The sequence below is a fragment of the Salmo trutta genome, chromosome 1, assembly GCF_901001165.1.
Source record: "Salmo trutta chromosome 1, fSalTru1.1, whole genome shotgun sequence".
Taxonomy (NCBI): domain Eukaryota; kingdom Metazoa; phylum Chordata; class Actinopteri; order Salmoniformes; family Salmonidae; genus Salmo; species Salmo trutta.
The window spans coordinates 53,699,877-53,717,996 of record NC_042957.1 but is presented as its reverse complement, the minus strand read 5'-3'; the positions used below and the strand labels follow the sequence as shown (position 1 = coordinate 53,717,996).

At 42.6% G+C, this 18,120-nt stretch overlaps 1 protein-coding gene across 2 annotated transcripts; it reads right to left on the bottom strand.

The window, feature by feature from the left end:
• Positions 1–196: 196 nt before the first annotated feature.
• On the bottom strand, positions 197–17,863 carry LOC115200185 (probable ATP-dependent RNA helicase DDX17). 2 transcript variants are annotated; one of them, XM_029763021.1, is made up of 13 exons: positions 17,403–17,863; positions 14,267–14,423; positions 13,867–13,963; positions 13,553–13,686; positions 12,912–12,977; positions 12,640–12,781; positions 12,343–12,503; positions 5,888–6,060; positions 5,621–5,731; positions 5,411–5,472; positions 5,225–5,284; positions 1,943–2,170; positions 197–1,741 (listed from the first exon to the last, which is right to left on the bottom strand). In XM_029763021.1, the coding sequence occupies exons 1-13, from the start codon at positions 17,456–17,458 to the stop codon at positions 1,254–1,256; spliced, it is 1,935 nt and encodes a 644-aa protein (XP_029618881.1). In that variant the 5' UTR covers positions 17,459–17,863; the 3' UTR covers positions 197–1,253. The 2 variants fall into 2 exon arrangements, with proteins under 2 accessions (XP_029618881.1, XP_029618891.1); XM_029763031.1 differs by lacking the exon at positions 17,403–17,863 and adding an exon at positions 16,878–16,900.
• Positions 17,864–18,120: the final 257 nt, after the last annotated feature.

Genomic DNA, 18,120 nt, shown 5'->3' with positions numbered 1-18,120 from the left:
TAAATATTGGAAATTATGTACATTTGCAAAGAGAACATTATTGAAAATGTGTATTAAGTTATTTTTCTTAGTTTAAACTGTTGTCATTAAGATGTAGGAGTCTGACAATCTTAACCAAGCTCATTCACACAATGGTAGTTTTTGGAGCACCAATACTTCACCTAGTGGAGTACAGAAACAAAATGTTAAGACACACTTTAAACATTCAAAAGCTTTATTGAAACCTGAAACAAAACCAGACAGTAAAAAAGTGATTTTACAGGTTGGTCTTGTCTACATACTAGAATGATTCAACTACAGATGGAAAGGACAGAGAAGCACAAACCTATACATCTCTACACTAGGAAGAAACAAGCATGTGTGACAGGTTCAATAGAGAAACGATATCCAAAAAATGTAATTATATGCTCCAGCTACCGAGGGGTTGAATGATCCCACAAAATAAACAATTAAAATAACATAACCTACATAAGTGTATATAAAGGTTTGAATGAACAAACTGAAGTCAAATAACTACCTCATGACAGGAAATGTCTATCCATATTTCAAAAGACTGTCCTGGAACTGAATCACCTTTATCAGAGAAATTCTAAATGGGAAAATAATCACTTATGTACAAACTAACTAAAGCTGAAGAACCAAAAGCACAACATCTGAATGAGCTGAGAAAAAAAAGTTGTCGAGAAACGGTAGCACCTGCCTCGTACACCGAAAGGCAAAATAACATTCGTAGCTCACTATAGTAAGAAAGCCGGTTTGTACAATAATGAAATAACCTTTACGTTTGAGGACAATATGCTGAAAAAGTTACTTAACTGTTGACAGCACTGAATATGTATTTTGTGGGAAAAGCAACATGAAACAAATTAGACGGCACTTCAATGGAAATGCTTTCATCACCTACAAATATATAAGTATTACATTTCAGCACAAGTGTATTCCACTTCAATTGTGGTCTAACTACTCAAAGGACAATCTGCATTTGTACAGCTATTTTAATGCTTAAACAAATCCTTTCAAAACACTGATGTCAGGCAAGTTCATTATTGGAATGTTGAATGTCCACAACAAATCGGCTGACTTTGTAATTTTAACGCTCACCAATCTAACAAAACACTTCTGGATTTATGTCAGCTAAGGCCAAGATTTCAAGCACACTACTCCAGAATCTCAAATCCTGACAAACTAAATCCTAACAACTGACTTTTCTGGTTGATGTTGGGGATTGTATGCATGTGTGGTGAGGGCTAGCTTTACTTCCTCTGTGAGGTTGGAGGGGGTGGGGGAGCAAACTGGAAGGGCGAGTGCCCCATTAATCCCATCATGGGCTGGGCTGGGGTAAACTTCTGGGCCATAAGGGGCTGCGGCCCTGAGGGGGGTGGAGGGGGCTTACTGGACCTGCTGACTGAACCAAACTGCCCCGCTGACTGATCTTGCCCCCCATTGCTGCTCCCAGACTTGTACTGGCTGCTCCCGCTCTGGTACTGGCTGTAGGAGGAGCTGGAGCCATAGCTGCGGCTGTCCCTGCTGCTCCTGTAGGAAGAGGACGACCTGTCCCCGGCACGGCTGCTCCCTCCATCTCGGCTGTCGCGGCTGATGCTGCTGCTGCTCCCCGTGCCGCTGCTGCTCCCCCGGCTGTCCTTGCTGCCCACGGTGCGCATGCGCCGGTTGCACTCATCCTGATACATCAGGTTGGGGTTGTTGGCGTTGGAGCCGTTGCCACGGAAACGTGACCTGCCTCCTGTATTCCAAAGAGAGAAGATGAAGTCAGTTATAAAATGCTGCAAATACCTGGACACACACTGTAAAAAAACTAGCTTGTTCAACGTACAATGAAGAAACCTCAAGTCAACAGCCCACTGTCAATCACTTAAAAAAAATCTAGAGGGGCAACTCTTTCCCCCCAGACATTTCCCTTGAAGGCTCTCCCTCATTCTCTCACCTCCTCCACGGCCAGTGTTGACCAGTTGCAGCAGCTTGGGGTTTATGGCCTGCCGGGCCTCCTCTAGGACACGTATGAGCTCACGGGCCTGACGAAGGTTGCCCGGGGTGAAGAATGTGTAGGCTGTACCCTTGTTGGTGCTACGGGCAGTACGGCCGATACGGTGGATGTAGTCCTCAGAGGAGTTTGGGTAGTCATAATTGATGACAAATTTGACATCCTCCACATCTTGGGTTAGGAGTTGGGTAGGGAGGGTTAGTCAATGGGGAGGGAGAAGAGACAAGGACAAGTTAGGAAAAGCAGCATTGATTGATAGAAACATTTCACAACAATATGCCACCTGTGGAAAGGTCAGGGAGAGGAATGGAGAGTTCATTTATTCCTATTTTAAGATGTTTGCTTTGTGCACCAAGCAAAACTAGAAATGTACTTGGTACAGACAATACCTATAAGACACAGATCAAACTCTGAAACCTCACTTACCTGTCTAGTGAACAATGTAATCGGTACATAATGCAGAAACACTTAAATCCTACTTACCCCAACATAACTACAATACTGTCAATATTATTTGTTAACCAATACACTATGTTCCTCGAAAAATACAATGGGCTCCTCAGTATTCCAGCCACTATACATTTCAAATGCTTTCGGTCAAGCACTGAATATACCGCTTCTTCGTGACCAAAACGTTACAATAACAGCCAATCAATACCAGATAGACTAAATAATTACAAATAGGGTTTGAACATCCCCATTTTGAGTGGGGCTGAAACTCCAAATAAATAAATGGGGTATATCTGTATCCATTGACAAAACGGGCAAAGGGTAAGATTTCTTTAAAGGGTGGAATTTAACATTTTTTAAAGTCTGTTTCTCATTACAGTTGACATAGGGCTCTGAAAACACTGCTGTGGGTTAAAAATGTCTCCTTTTTCTTACGGACCGATGAGGTGGATGGGAACAGGGAAGGTGGGGTGAGGTACTTACCCCGTATTAGAGATGACTTACAAGGTTAGTGCCCTCTGTCCCCCGACCAGTCCTGGGAGGTCTGTAGGGGTAGGAGAGTGAGGAGGACAACATGGGTCCTCCCCCCTCCCATCACTCCTCCACACATCCCTCCCAACTGGAGTGGCAGAGCCAGAACCCAGGCTGGACTGGGTCTGACACCACACCCTTGCTCTGCCTCTTCACGTCATCAGGGGCATGAATAGGGGAAATTGGGCTACTGTTTCTGTACTGTTGGGTACTTCAATGTGACTTCAGGGGTCTAAATATGGACTTACTGTAACTACCTGTATGGTAAGCATCCTCTCCTGTTTCTAGCGAAAACCTGATGTTTAATTCTAGTTTGGGGGATATTTTCTGGGGTTGTTGTTGAGATTATCCAAGGTCTTTGGTAGAAATCTGTTCAGAGGAGACAAATGGAAGAGACCCAGGGAAGTCCCCCCGGGTCCTTCCCAGACTGACAGCGTGTCCAGGAGCCCAGGGGTTCAAGTGCAGTAACAAGAAACAGACACTGGGGTGGCGATGTGGAGGTTTTGGGGAGCTAAAATACTCAACATTAAGGGGCTTTGCCAGGGAACATGAGCATTTGTAAAGGGGTGAATATACAGATGTCAGGACATGATTCTGACTGGGGTTTGCTGAGTGCAGGTAGAACGTTTCCATTTTTCTGAATCTACAGGTCTGGGTTGTCTTTGCATGATGCACACGGAGAGTCATTAGATATTTGAAGTAAAGAGATGAACGCATGAAAGATTTGGGAAGAAGGCCAAGGGATCACATGACCAGGGTCAGAATAAGCATAGGGCAAGGTAGAAAGAGAATATATCTCTAAACAGTGGACTATGAACAAGTAAATGGACTAAAGTGTGATAGATTAAGCGGTGGGCAGAGAGAAGGAGGGATAGAGAGACAGAGAGAGGGGGGGATATATAGAGAGGCTCCTTCAGGCCAGGACTCCTGCCAGCCAGGACCAGACATGACGCCCGCAGAGGGAGAGGCCGGCACAGCCAGTGGTGGGGGTGTCAGGCTGCATAGGGGGCTGCAGGGGCAGTTTAGAGGGGAGCCTCCAGCAAAGCGACAAATGCTTGGCCTGCCGCCTTTTCCTGTCTTCTTGTAACGCACCACTTTATCTATTAACCTCTGGGGAAATTATTTGTCTACATTTAAGACTAGCTATACTGTAAGCTAGAATTACTTTAAGAATGTTTCTGGCAAACTACTTATCAATCAATTGATCTCCAATGATGCCAAGCCTCATTTAGTATCTTCAAAGATGTCTAACTAGGGCTTTTTGAAAACGCTCCATATTAGCAAAGGGAACGGAGAAATCCTCTGAAAACTTTAGTGAAACAAACCTGCTTAGCATTGGGTAGCTATATTAGTGTCATTTATGAAAGGAACTACATATGGTGCGTTACTGTTGCAGGCTGATGGCATAGCTTGTGGGAGGCCGCCCCCCTCTTGGCCCTCTGAGCTGACCGCCCCGCCCCAGTTTAAAATTTGGAATCCCAGCAGAACCCTTCCCTCCCCCCCCCTCTGTCGTCCAGGCAGTCAGTTTGCTGGAAGGGGGAGAGTTTTTTTGAGGGCTCTGTTCTGGGTTTTCGGAGAGATGTCTGTGTCTGTGATTGATAAATCAGGCCTCCTCTCCCCTGTGTTTCTCTCCGCAACTCAGGCTCGATTAGTCATGCCTAGGTCCGGCTGCAGGCTCCAGTGGGCCTGTGCGCTTCTAGTGCCGGAAGAGAGACTTGGAAACAAACAAAAACAAAATGAAAGAAAATAAATGAACACAGAAACAAAACAAAATTTGGTTATAAAAATTGATTGCCATAAGGGGGTGCATCACTCTCCATACCCGTTATTTTAAGTTCATACTTCACACACACTGACAAAAGGTAGCTTTTGTACTATATGTTTTTTCAATGGTTGGATTTTTCTAGCCCTGTTATTCAAGGGACCTGGCATTCCACAAAGAAAAATTAGTTACAGAAATAAGGCATACTTGTTAAATACATACTCTGTATCTAAAAAGTACTACTGACAAGAAAGCCACACTTCACATTAAACAAAGTGGCAACAGTACTCACAGAAATCTGCTTCAATGTGTTTTGTAGAGGCCATTTCATGAATTCAATAAATCTATATATTTCTTGGGTTTCTTACATGCAATGAGGCTAGTATACTGTACATCTAAGCAAAATGTCCTACTCATAGCCCATTGAGGGTTTGTATTCATGCCGAGGGACTGTGCTTTTATTCTGAGCACACAGTACATACCCAAACCACGTGAGGCCACATCAGTAGCAATAAGAATAGGAGCCTTGCCACTACGGAACTCTATAGAAGGAGAGAGGAAATGCCAAGAGATCAGCTGAGGGTCACAAAGGAAGGCGTCACGACAACAACCAATACCAATTAGCACTATACTAGCCCATATAATACTCCTAATAAACCACGTCTTACCTGTCAGCACCCAGTCTCTCTCTGGCTGAGTCTTGTCACCATGGATACACATCGCTGGCCACCTGAGGAGCAAACCAACCTGTCAGCTTGATGATCCGAAAACTGGGAATTGTTATGAAGTAGTACAACCCCATGACCAGAAGTATTTTATATTCAATGGAATCAATTAATTACTCCCAGAGTGTGTGTGTGTTCCTTTCCCTCGCTCACCCATCGCGTCTCATTCTGCGGGTCAGATCGTCGCAGCGTTTCTTGGTCTCCACAAAGATGATGGTCTTGTTCTCCTTCTCAGCCATGATCTCCTCCATCAGCTGGAGCAGCCTGGGGAGAAGGAGAGCGAACATGTTAGCCAATGAAAGCTCTTTGGAGAGTTAGTTACGTCGGTCTATGACCAAGCCTCATCAGTCTACATCAACACAGTCCCATTCACTAACGCTAATGTTTCAGTGGAGTAGAGTGAACAAGTATTAGCCTCACTTGTTGTCCTTCTCCCTCTCCGTGCACACGTCCACAATCTGCAGGATGTTGTGGTTGGCGCTCAGCTCCAGGGCTCCCACGTTGATCTGGACATAGTCCTTCAGGAAGTCCTCTGCTAGCTGCCGCACGTCCTTGGGCCAGGTGGCACTCCACATCAGGGTCTGCCTGTCAGGCTGGGATGAGAGCGGCATTAAAAACTCTTGACAAAAAACGGAAGCGCATTTTGCAGTAGCTAGCAGCAGTATCAGATGTTTTATTACAGTATAGCAGCAGTTTGGGGACATAGACTAGAAACCACTAGCCATTTGGAATGAAGAATTTGTAGTAGTCTATCTACAGAAATATACACTGAGTGTACAAAACATTAGGAACATCCTAATATTGAGTGGCAACCCTTTTTGCCCTCAGAACAGCCACAATTCATCGGGGCATGGACTACAAGGTGCTCCAGCATGGACTACAAGGTGTCGAGAACGTTCCACAGGGACTCTAATGTGTTAAGTTGACTGGATGTCCTTTGGGTGGTGGATCATTCTTGATAGACATGGGAAACGGTTGAGCGTGAAAAACTCAGCAGCGTTGCAGTTCTTGACACACTCAAACCGGTGCGCCTGGCACCTACTACCATACCCCGTTCAAAGGCACTTAAATATTTTGTCTTGCCCATTCATCCTCTGAATGGTATACATACACAATCCATGTCGCAATTGTCCCAAGGCTTAAAAATCCTTCTTAAACCTGTCGCCTCCCCTTCATCTGCACTGATTATAGTGGATGACATCAATAAGGGGTCATAGACTGACCCATGGAAAGAGCACAGTCCATCACTGTAAGACGTGATACTGAAATTGTATATGGTTATATTATGTAAAAGATAATGGTGCAACACTAATAAATCTAATATTATAACAAACGCGCTTTCTCCCGCGTTGGATACAGTCCCTGTCCGCGGTTCTGAAACAATCTTCAGTGCTGTAGAATCGGCACCTTCCCCTATGTTGCTATGTGCATAATAGCAAATTAACCAGCATATTGGGATTGAGAACAATGCGGCTGAGGCAGCAGCAACGACGAGGAAACAGCCTTAACCTGATTGTCTAAGAAAATTGAGGAGAGGAAACCCCAACTTAATTAATTCTATAATCAATAGCCTAACTGTTAAATGTGCCGGGCTTTATAAATCATCCATACATATCTACAGAAATAAGACCGATCTTGCGTCTGTTGCCTTTGGAGTGTTTGTTTTATAGCCTAATGATTCCATGAGCACCAAGCCTCACGCAATGGCAAAATGCCGGATAAAGCAATTTCACAGATTCGGCTGTTTTTATTCTTTGCCATGCTATAATAAAGGCGTTACAATTTTTTTCCTGTTAGAACAGACTGGTATTACTTATTTAGTTTTGTTTACACTGTTCCAAACGGACAGAAAAATGTGATTGTAATCTCACAGCACCTGTTTGTCACACATAATATGCACGCAGCTCTCGCTCCTATACCCTCCTTTTTATTGATCTCCTCCTTATTGATATTACAATTATTAGTAATGTCGTTATCATTAGTCGGCTTTGTATAACCACTATCGAGCTGTAGGCCTAAGAGCACATCCTGTTTAGTCTTAATACCGTAACTTACTTAGGACTCTATTTCAATATATAGGCTCCTGTATCAATCAATCATTCATTCATTCATGTCATCACACAGCATACAATACATTCGTGTTTTGAAATGCAATCAAGCATTTTAGCTTTCAAATTAAATAACAAAGGGAGCTTTGAATAATTAGCCTAAACAATAAATAAAATGCAATTTACGAATGCATGAAACTGGTTTTAGTCTGCTGTAATAAAGGCTTTATATATTTTTTCCCCCGTTAGAACAGTTTCTGTTTACACTGTTCCAAATGGTCAGAAAAGGTAATAATATTGTAATAACCAATTTATTGATGTGATTATAATAGGCTATAAGTCATCTGCATGTGATGCCTCCTTGTTTCACTTAAACTTCTTAGGGATCGGCGTCCCGTCAACAGGACAGTTGTAAATCATGCAGCGCCTTGTGTCACCATCGCAGATTTTAGAGAAAAACAACAAATGTCGGTACATATAAGTGTCTAATATCGGCTGAAAGCTTAAATTCTTGTTAATATAACTGCACTTTCCAATTTACAGTAGCTATTACTACGAAAAAATTGCCATGCTATTGTTTGAGGAGAGCTCCTAACAACAAAACACTTTTTTTCACCGCGATAGGTTTGGTAAATTCACCTCTGAAGGTGAAATGTGTACTTAGAGTTGAAGTCCGAAGTTTACATACAACTTAGCCAAATACATTTAAACTCAGTTTTTCACAATTCCTGACATTTAATCCTAGTAAAAATTCACGGTTGGGATGGTGTTCTTCGGCTTGCAAGCTCCCCCTTTTTCCTCCAAACATAACGATGGTCATTATGGCCAAACAGTTCTATTTTTATTTCATCAGACCAGAGGACATTTCTCCAAAAAGTATGATATTTGTCCCCATGTGCAGTTGCAAACCGTAGTCTGGCTTTTTTTATGGCGGTTTTGGAGCAGTGGCTTCTTCCGGCCTTTCAGGTTATGTCGATATAGGACTCGTTTTACTGTGGATATAGATACCTTTGTACCTGTTTCCTCCAGCATCTTCACAAGGTCCTTTGCTGTTGTTCTGGGATTGATTTGCACTTTTCACACCAAAGTACGTTAATCTCTAGGAGACAGAACGCGTCTCCTTCCTGAGTGGTATGACGGCTGCGTGGTCCCATGGTGTTTATACTTGCGTACTATTGTTTGTACAGATGAACGTGGTACCTTCAGGCATTTGGAAATTGCTCCCAAGGATGAACCAGACTTGTGGAGGTCTATGCTGATTTATTTTGATTTTCCCATGATGTCAAGCAAAGAGGCACTGAGTTTGAAGGTAGGCCTTGAAATACATCCACAGGTACAATTGACTCAAATGATGTCAATTAGCCCATCAGAAGCTTCTAAAGCCATGGCATAATTTTCTGGAATTTTCCAAGCTGTTTAAAGGCACAGTCAATTTAGTGTATGTAAACTTCAGACCCACTGGAATTGTGATACAGCGAATGATAAGTGAAATAATCTGTCTGTAAACAATTGTTGGAAAAATTACTTGTGTCATGCAGAAAGTAGATGTCCTAACCGACTTGCCAAAACTATAGTTTATTAACAAGAAATTTGTGGAGTGGTTGAAAAACGAGTTTTAATGACTCCAACTTAAGTGTATGTAAACTTCCGACTTCAACTGTACATTCTGAAATCTTGCTCTGGTTTATCATACAAAGGGTCCCAGAGATAACATGAAGTGTCGTTTTGTTAGATAAAATAATTTTTCATATGCTAAAAAGGTCCATATAGCATGATCGATTTTGTATTTCCACTCGTTCAATTTGCAAAGAAAGGAATCTGTGAAAATCTCACCCTAAACGTTGTTTCAACCAGTCAAATCGCGTTCGTATGTATTCCTCAGAGATTCTAGAACGTAACGAGACTTCACTATATCATTAGGGGTGTAGTATATCCTATTAGACACCATATTTGGTCAGAGAGCGACGCCTTCATGGCACGCAGATGACACGGGCGGTCTTCACTTGAACAACTCTAACTTTGTCAAATAAGCACCAATCGGGATCAAACAAAGCTAGCTAGATAGCCAATGAGCTGGGCTTTACGGGAGTATCTGGAAACCATGTATCTGTCGTAAAATGTAGCTACTAACCTTGTACGACAGCATGCCTTTTCATTTTGGACAAAAATTATAAGAATATTCAGAGTTATGAAAACTGGTTGTTTTGCAAATGTTGAACTGATAATATGGCTACTAATACTGGAAAAGCTAAATCAAGTCCAAGTATATAGATTTGACGATATTCTTGCAGAAAAACGTAATATGAATGCAAATGTCTCCTTCACGATTTGCCCAAATGTACCTGGGTGACTTCACACTAAATGTTATGTAGCTCACGCATACTTCAAGTTATCCGTCTGAAACTTTGCACATACACTGCTGCCATCTTGTGGACACCATCGGAATTACAACCAGAGTGATGGCTGGAAGTGCGACCTTTCTGTTGCATTTCAAAGATGATGGTAGAAAAAAAATTGTTTTTTTTCTTTGTATTTTCTTCTACCAGATCTATTGTGTTAATATTCTCCTACATTCAATTCACATTTCCACAAACTTCAAAGTGTTTCCTTTCAAATGTTACCAAAAATATGCATATCCTTGCTTCAGAGCCTGAGCTACAGGCAGTTAGATTTGGGTATGTAATTTAGGCAAAAATTGAAAAAAAGGGGGGCTATCCCTAAGAGAACGAGGGTTGAGGGAATATTTTTCCTAAACAAATTAGGGATTTTGGTAACAGAACTTTTCGGTCAGAAACAAGTATGAAACTAAAAGGCTGAAATTACATTACAGCTTCAGCACGGACAGCGCAATTAACACTTGCTGTGGTGCCTTTTTGCTACAATAGGGAGGAGAGTGAGACAACGTGCGCCAGTCGTGTCTTAATTATTTAATCAAACAGTGTGCTTAAAGCATCAGACAAGCTCAGTGCACACAGTGCCTTGCAAAAGTATTCATCCCCTTGGCGTTTTCCCTATTTTGTTGCATTACAACCTGTAATTAAAATTGATTTTTATTTGGATTTCATGTAATGGACATACACAAAATAGTCCAAATTGGTGAAGTTAAATGAAAAACATTACTTGTTTAAAAAAAAAAAAAAAAAAAAACACAAAACAGAAAAGTGGTGTGTGCATATGCATTCACCCCCTTTGCTATGAAGCCCCTAAATAAGATTTGGTGCAACCAATTACCTTCAGAAGTCACATAATTGGTTAAATAAAGTACACCTGTGGGCAATCTAAGTGTCACATGATCTCTTTATAAATACACCTGTTCTGAAAGACTCCAGAGTCTACAACACCACTAAGCAATGGGCACCACCAAGCAAGCGGCGCCATGAAGACAAAGAAGCTCTCTAAACAGGTCAGGGACAAAGTTGTGGAGAAGTACAGATCAGGGTTGGGTTATAAAAAAACATCAGAAACTTTGAACATCCTACGTAGCACCATTAAATTCGTTATTAAAAAAGGGAAAGAATATGGCACCACAACACACCTGCCAAGAGAGGGCCACCCACCAAAACTCATAGACCATGCAAGGAGGGCATTACTCAGAGGCAAAAAAGAGACCAAAGATAACCCTGAAGGAGCTGCAAAGCTCCACAGCGGAGATTGGAGTATCTGTCCATAGGACCACTTTAAGCCGTACACTCCACAGAGCTGGGCTTTACGGAAGAGTGGCCAGAAAAAAGCCATTACTTAAAGAAAAAAATAAGCAAACACATTTGGTGTTCGCCAAAAGGCATGTGGGAGACTCCCCAAACATAGAAGAAGGTACTCTGGTCAAATGAGACTAAAATGTAGCTTTTTGGCCATCAAGGAAAACACTATGTCTGGCGCAAACCCAACACCTCCATCACCCCGGGAACACCATACCCACAGTGAAGCATGGTGGTGGCAGCATCATGCTGTGGGGATGTTTTCATCGACAGGGACTGGGAAACTGGTCAGAATTGAAGGAATGATGGATGGCGCTAAATACAGGGAAATTCTTGAGGGAAACCTGTTTCAGTCTTCAAGAGATTTGAGACTGGGACGGAGGTTCACCTTCCAGCAGGACAATGACCTTAAGCATACTGCTAAAGCAACACTCGAGTGGTTTAAGGGGAAACATTTAAATGTCTTGGAATGGCCTAGTCAAAGCCCAGATCTCAATCCAATTGAGAATCTGTGGTATGACTTAAAGATTGCTGTACACCAGCGGAACCCATCCAACTTGAAGGAGCTGGGGCAGTTTTGCCTTGAAGAAAAGGAAAAACTCCCAGTGGCTAGATGTGCCAAGCTTATAGAGACATACCCCAAGAGACTTGCAGCTATAATTGCTGCAAAAGGTGGTTCTACAAAGTACTGACTTTGTGAATAGTTATGCAAACTCAAGTTCAGTTTTTTTGTCTTATTTCTTGTTTGTTTCACAATAAAAAATATTTTGCATCTCCATAGTGGTAGACATGTTGTGTAAATCAAATGATACAAACCCCCCCAAAATCCATTTTAATTCCAGGTTGTAAGACAACAAAATAGGAAAAATGCCAAAGGGGTGAATACTTTTGCAAGCCACTGTATGTAGTTTATTTTATTGAAACACATAGTGTGTGTCTATATATGGAAAAATAAGTTTCAACAGTCAACCAATATTTTTTTGTAGTGAGGGACAGCCCTACTCAGTGTATATGGTCTAGGCAGGCCTGAAATGCGTCAATGTGTAGCTAATGCATTGGAAAGAGACAAGGTAATCACATCTGTAAAATGAGGGTCACTTTGCTTGAGCGACTAGAGAACCCTGCTCACCCTAATCTGGTCAACAATCTTGCGGATCTGTGGCTCAAAGCCCATGTCCAGCATTCTGTCAGCCTCGTCCAGCACCAAGTAGGTGCAGCGCCGTAGGTTGGTCTTCCCTGCCTCCAGGAAGTCAATGAGACGACCCGGGGTGGCGATGCAGATCTCAACACCTGGGAGGGAGACAGAGAGCAGGGTAGGTTTCTCTGGTTTAGACAGACATGCGTAATGGAAAAGAGTATGGATTTTCTTCAGCGTATAGGTTATAGTTACTAGTGTGTAGGCCTTTTTCCAGAGGAGCCTCCTTACCTCTCTCCAGGTCACGGATCTGGGGTCCCTTGGGCGCTCCCCCGTAGACACAGGTGCTCTTGATGCGTGATGACTTGCCGTATTCATGTGCCACTTGCTGAACCTGCTGGGCCAGCTCTCGAGTTGGTGCCAGAACCAAACACTGCACAGGGACAGGACAGGGATAGAAAAAAACACTCCCTGAATATAATACATTTTGGAAGTGGCTGATCCATACATATGAACAATTATAGGAAACATGCTGTCAGATTCATCCAAAATGGATTACTTACGATTGGTCCGTCTCCTCTTTCTAGGTAGGGCTGGTGGTTAATGTGCACAATGGCAGGCAGGAGATACTGAGGAGACACAACAAGGGGATAAATGCCCCACATCAAGCAGGAGAGATTAATAATAGAAGGAAGTAGAGTCCAATCAATTCCACTATAACCCATATTCAATGAATAGGATGAAAAAAGGGACACTTGTGGACATTCTCATGATGTGCCATTACTGTCACAATGTAAGAAATCAACATTTGCAGCATATTTCTTAGACAATTACTCTTTTGGATGGCCAATTCTAAAAAGTCAGTGTGGAAAATGTTCACATAGATTTGTCCACTGTAAAACAGTATTTCTGCAGGTAAATCATATTGGTACGTTTTGTCCCCCTCAAAAAATGTGAATCTGTATCGGACCCCCAAAAACACATATCGGTCAGGCTCTAGAAGGAAGACAAGATAACTGAGGATATTGTATGGCAGTAAACACAGGGGTATGTGTAAAAATGGGCAGAAAGACAAATTAATAAAAATGTCTACAGATGTGAACAGTGTGCATGCTGCTATTGTTCCTAAGTGTTGCTGTAACTTTTTGTTCATCCTGTTCGGTTCTTGTGAATGTATGATGACGGAGCTACAGCTGCATCTCACCGATAAGGTTTTCCCAGAACCTGTCTGTGCGATGCCCACCATGTCCCTGCCACTCAGGGCCAGAGGGAAGCCTTGTGCCTGGATAGCTGTGGGCTCCTTAAAGTTCTGCTGTATCAGCACATCCATCACATACTCTGGGTGAAGTGGATAAGAACATCTTATAAGCATAACTATGAATTGCAATGGTTAACAAAACTAAGGTTCAGTTGGCCACATCACCTGCCAGAATAGATGTTTCCCAGAGGTGAAAACGATATGCATATTCACAATGACGCCAGGGCAGTTCAGTTGTACTGAAAAGTGTTTGTACTTACGGGGAAAATGGGCCTGGGAGAAGCTACTGACAGGTTTCGGGCAGCCTGACCCCCTGATAGTGATCTCCTTCTTCCTGCGAAACTCCTCCAAGTCATACTGAAAGACAGAAAACAATATCTGAGACAATAGGAAAGAAAAACTGTCCACCAATAGTGTCAAGGGTGACACATCTGGCAACAACTGCAGACTAAGTCAATAAGAGTGTAGGGCAGCGCTGTTCAATCTTAGTGTGGACCAAGAGTGTGCAGACTGCCCAGCACAAATAAACCAGATTCACTAAACATCAAACCCTTGATTAGTTGAATCAGATGTCATAGTAGGTCTACTGGACTGTGCAGTAAGAAATGCACACACACCTGTGGTTCTCCATGACTGAAGCACACTGGTGTGGTGAAATACCTGGCTCATGCGCTGGACATCTGGATGTTCATTGTAAAAGTTCTTCTCAAACTTTGGAAGCTCGTTTAGGTCCCATTTCTTCTTGCGCAAACGCTCCCCTGGGTTCCCAAACTTCTTGTTGGGAGGGGGACCTCTGCTAGACCCAAAACGAGGACTCCTAACAAGATGACATGCACATAGATTAGTATTTGATTACCTCATGCTAGACTCACTGTACACAACATTTGCCAAGGACAGAAAGAATTGGAGGAATCACATTTTGTCCATTGGTCCCAAAGGGTATGAAGAGGATTACATAGCAAGCTAGCTAAGTAGCTGGTCTTTATAGATTCATTGTAGCTATCCATCTTTGGTTAGATATTCTTATTAGCTAAAGTGAATAGAGATATAGCTATCTTGACTGGAAACACGATGTTGAATTGTATTGAATTCTACATCGGGCAGAAATGTGTGTTTGGATCAGGAAAGTTTCCACTCACAACCTCTACAAACCAGCATGTTGAATAAAATGACATTGAAACATACTCTACCGGTTACCACTGTTGGTCCTTTTTACAGCGGGAATGCAAGACAATGGAAAGTATTCAGACCCCTTCATTTTGTTACGTTACAGCATTATTCTAAAATCTACACACAATCTACACACAACACCCCATAATGACAAAGAGAAAACTGGTTTTTAGAAATGTTTGCTAATTTAGAAAAAAGAAAAAACAGAAATACCTTATTTATATAAGTATTTAGACCCTTTGCTATGAGACTCGAAACTGAGCTCAGGTCAAATCAAATCAAATGTTATTTGTAACATGCACCGAATACAACAGGTGTAGACCTTATAGTGAAATGCTTACTTACAAGCCCTAAACCAACAATGCAGTTTTAAGAATACACCCAAAAATAGTAAGAGATAGGAATAACTAATAATTAAAGAGCAGCAGTAAATAACAATAGCTGAGCTATATACGGGGGTACTGGTAGAGTCAACGTACGGGGGCACTGGTGTCGAGGTAATTGAGGTAATATGTACATGTAGGTAGAGTTATTAAGGTGACTATGCATAGATAACAGAGAGTAGCAGTAGCGTAGAAGGAGGGGGGGGGGGGCAATGCAAATAGACTGGGTCTCCATTTGCATCCTGTTTCCATTGATCATCCTTGAGATGTTTCTACAACTTGATTGGAGTCCACCTGTGGTAAATTAAATTGATTGGACATGATCTGTAAAAGGCACACACCTGTCTATATAGGCTCCCACAGTTAACAGTGCATGTCAGAGTAAAAAAACAATCCATGAGGTTGAAGGAAATGTCCGTAGAGCTCTGAGACAGGATTGTGTTGGGGCAGAGATCTGGGGAAGGGTACCAAAACATTCCTGAAGCATTGAAGGTCCCCAAGAACACAGTGGCCTCCATCATTCTTAAATGGAATAAGTTTGGAACCACCAAGACTGTTCCTTGAGCTGGGCGCCCAGGCCAAACTGAGCAATTGGGGGAGAAGGGCCTTGGTCAGGGAGGTGACCAAGAACCCAATGGTCACTCTGACAGAGCTCTAGAGTTCCTCTGTGGAGATGGGAGAACCTTCCAGAACGACAACCATCTCTGCAGCACTCCACCAATCAGGCATTTATGGTAGAGTGGCTGGACAGAAGCCACTCCTCAGTAAAAGGCACATGACAGCCCGCTTAGTTTGCCAAAAGGCACCTAAAGGACGCAGACCATGAGAAACAAGATTCTCTGGTCTGATGAATCCAACATCGAACTCTTTGGCCTGAAGTCAAGCGTCGGGTCTGGATGAAACCTGGCACCATCCCTTCGGTGAAGCATGGTGGTGGCAGCATCCTGCTGCGGGAATGTTTTTCAGTGGCAGGGACTCGGACACTAGTCAGGATCAAGGGAAAGATGAACGGAGCAAAGTACAGAGAGATCCTTGATTTAAACCTGCTCCAGAGCGCTCAGGACCTCAGACTGGGTGAAGGTTCACCTTCCAACAAGATATCGACCCTAAGCACACAGTCAAGACAACACAAGAGTGGCTTCGGGACAAGTCTCAATGTCCTTGAGTGGCCCAGCCAGAGCCCGGACTTGAACCCGATCGAACATCTCTGGAGAGACCTGAAAATAGCTGTGCAGCGACGATCCCCATCCAACCCGACAGAGCTTGAGAGGATCTGCAGAGAAGAATGGGACAAACTCCCCAAATACAGGTGTGCCACACTTGTTGCGTCATACCCAAGAAGACTTGAGGTTGTAATCACTGCCAAAGGTGCTTTACCAAAGTACTGAGTAAAGGGTCTGAATACTTATGTAAATGTAATATCTTTTTTTTATACATTTGCAATAAATTCAAAACCTGTTTTTGCTTTGTCATTATGGGGTATTGTGTGTAGATTGATAAGGGGAAACAACCAATTTAATCAATTTTAGAACAAGAATAACAAAACGTGGAGAAGGTCAAGGGGTCTGAATACTTCCCAAATGCACTGTACCCACAGTAAAGTATAATAAAAATCACATAATCAAAACGCATGCAGATTTATATCACCTGTAACGTGCCCAGAACCATGTATGCTTGCGTGGCGTGCATGTGTAACCGGTGTGAAATGGCTAGCTTACATTGGTGCCGTGACCCGGATCACTGGTTGATGCGGAAAAGGAGGTCAAAAGGGGGGGGGTGAGTGTAACCGGTGTGAAATGGCTAGTTAGTTTGAGGGGTACGCGCTAATATCTGAGACCTTGAAGTAGTTGTTTCCCTTGATCTCAACGCTTCGTGGGAGGCAGTTGTTGATGTGTGCAGAGGGTCCCTGGTTCGAGCCCAGGCAGGGGCGAGGAAGGAAGCAACACTGTTACACATGTATTTTCATCTTGTGCCCATGCTTCAGGTGATAGAAATCTGAACGCACTACCAACGCTTTGAAAAGTTAGCGTATGCTTTCCTGTGGATATATTGTCGACTCTCACATTCCTACCTGCAAAAGAATCAACCGGTAAAGTAAGTTAAAATATCATTTCATTCAACATTCTGGCTTGCAGAGGTCGTATGAGGAAACTTTCCTGATTCAAACGCAAATTTATGCCGACGTGAAAATCAATGCAATTAATCTCTGGGTTTCCAGGTAAATAGCTAACTGCCTGACTTACCCCCTGTCGCGACCACGGTCCCTGTCCCGATCTCCATACGACGAACCGCCCCTCATTTTTAAAACCACTTGACTTCTACCTAGCTAGTTAGTTGGCTAAATATATATATATATAATATATTTCTCCGCTGGAACAGGGGCAAGTTTTTGCAGGCAAGCCTTAGATTCTCGCGTTCAAAATGTCAAGTGATCAACTCTAGCTAGTTAAGGCCCTTATTGTGTTAACATTAGCTGGCTAGCTATACAAAAATGTGAAACAGACGACATTTGTTTAAATATTATTGAACGAACGTGTATAAAGTGTTATTTTTTACAAAATAACAAGTATCTAGTTTTTGTTTTTACTACAAACCAACGCAAACAGGTGGTAGCTAAACGTCTCGGAAACTTCAGCCAAATATTTATATACGCTGCAGCGAGTGTTGTTATTAGCTTGAGCTAGCTAGAGTTCTTCTTCTATGGTATTACGGCGGTCCACAAACAACATTAGAGGTGCATGCCGCCACCTACTGGATGGGGTGAAAACTGATAAGCTTTAACGCAAAAATAATATGGAGAAGGGAAGGGTGAAAAAATATACTTATAATATTCAAATGCAAATAAAACAAACTGTACTCCTTCAGTCTGATTCGAATGTATATTCAAATCCCTACAAAGGTTCAGTATATTCATTCAGTATTCCCTGTAAACATTTTGGCTGTAAAGTCCTGGAGATCCAG

Excerpts from the sequence above, each read along its gene's own strand:
- LOC115200185 (XM_029763021.1), bottom strand. The coding sequence starts at position 17,458 with ATGAGGGGCGGTTCGTCGTATGGAGATCGGGACAGGGACCGTGGTCGC. Across the intron at positions 13,964-14,266 it reads ATGTCCAGCGCATGAGCCAG|TATGACTTGGAGGAGTTTCG; the intron begins GTATTTCACCAC and ends TCTGTCTTTCAG. Across the intron at positions 5,732-5,887 it reads GAGAGGGAGAAGGACAACAA|GCTGCTCCAGCTGATGGAGG; the intron begins GTGAGGCTAATA and ends CCTTCTCCCCAG.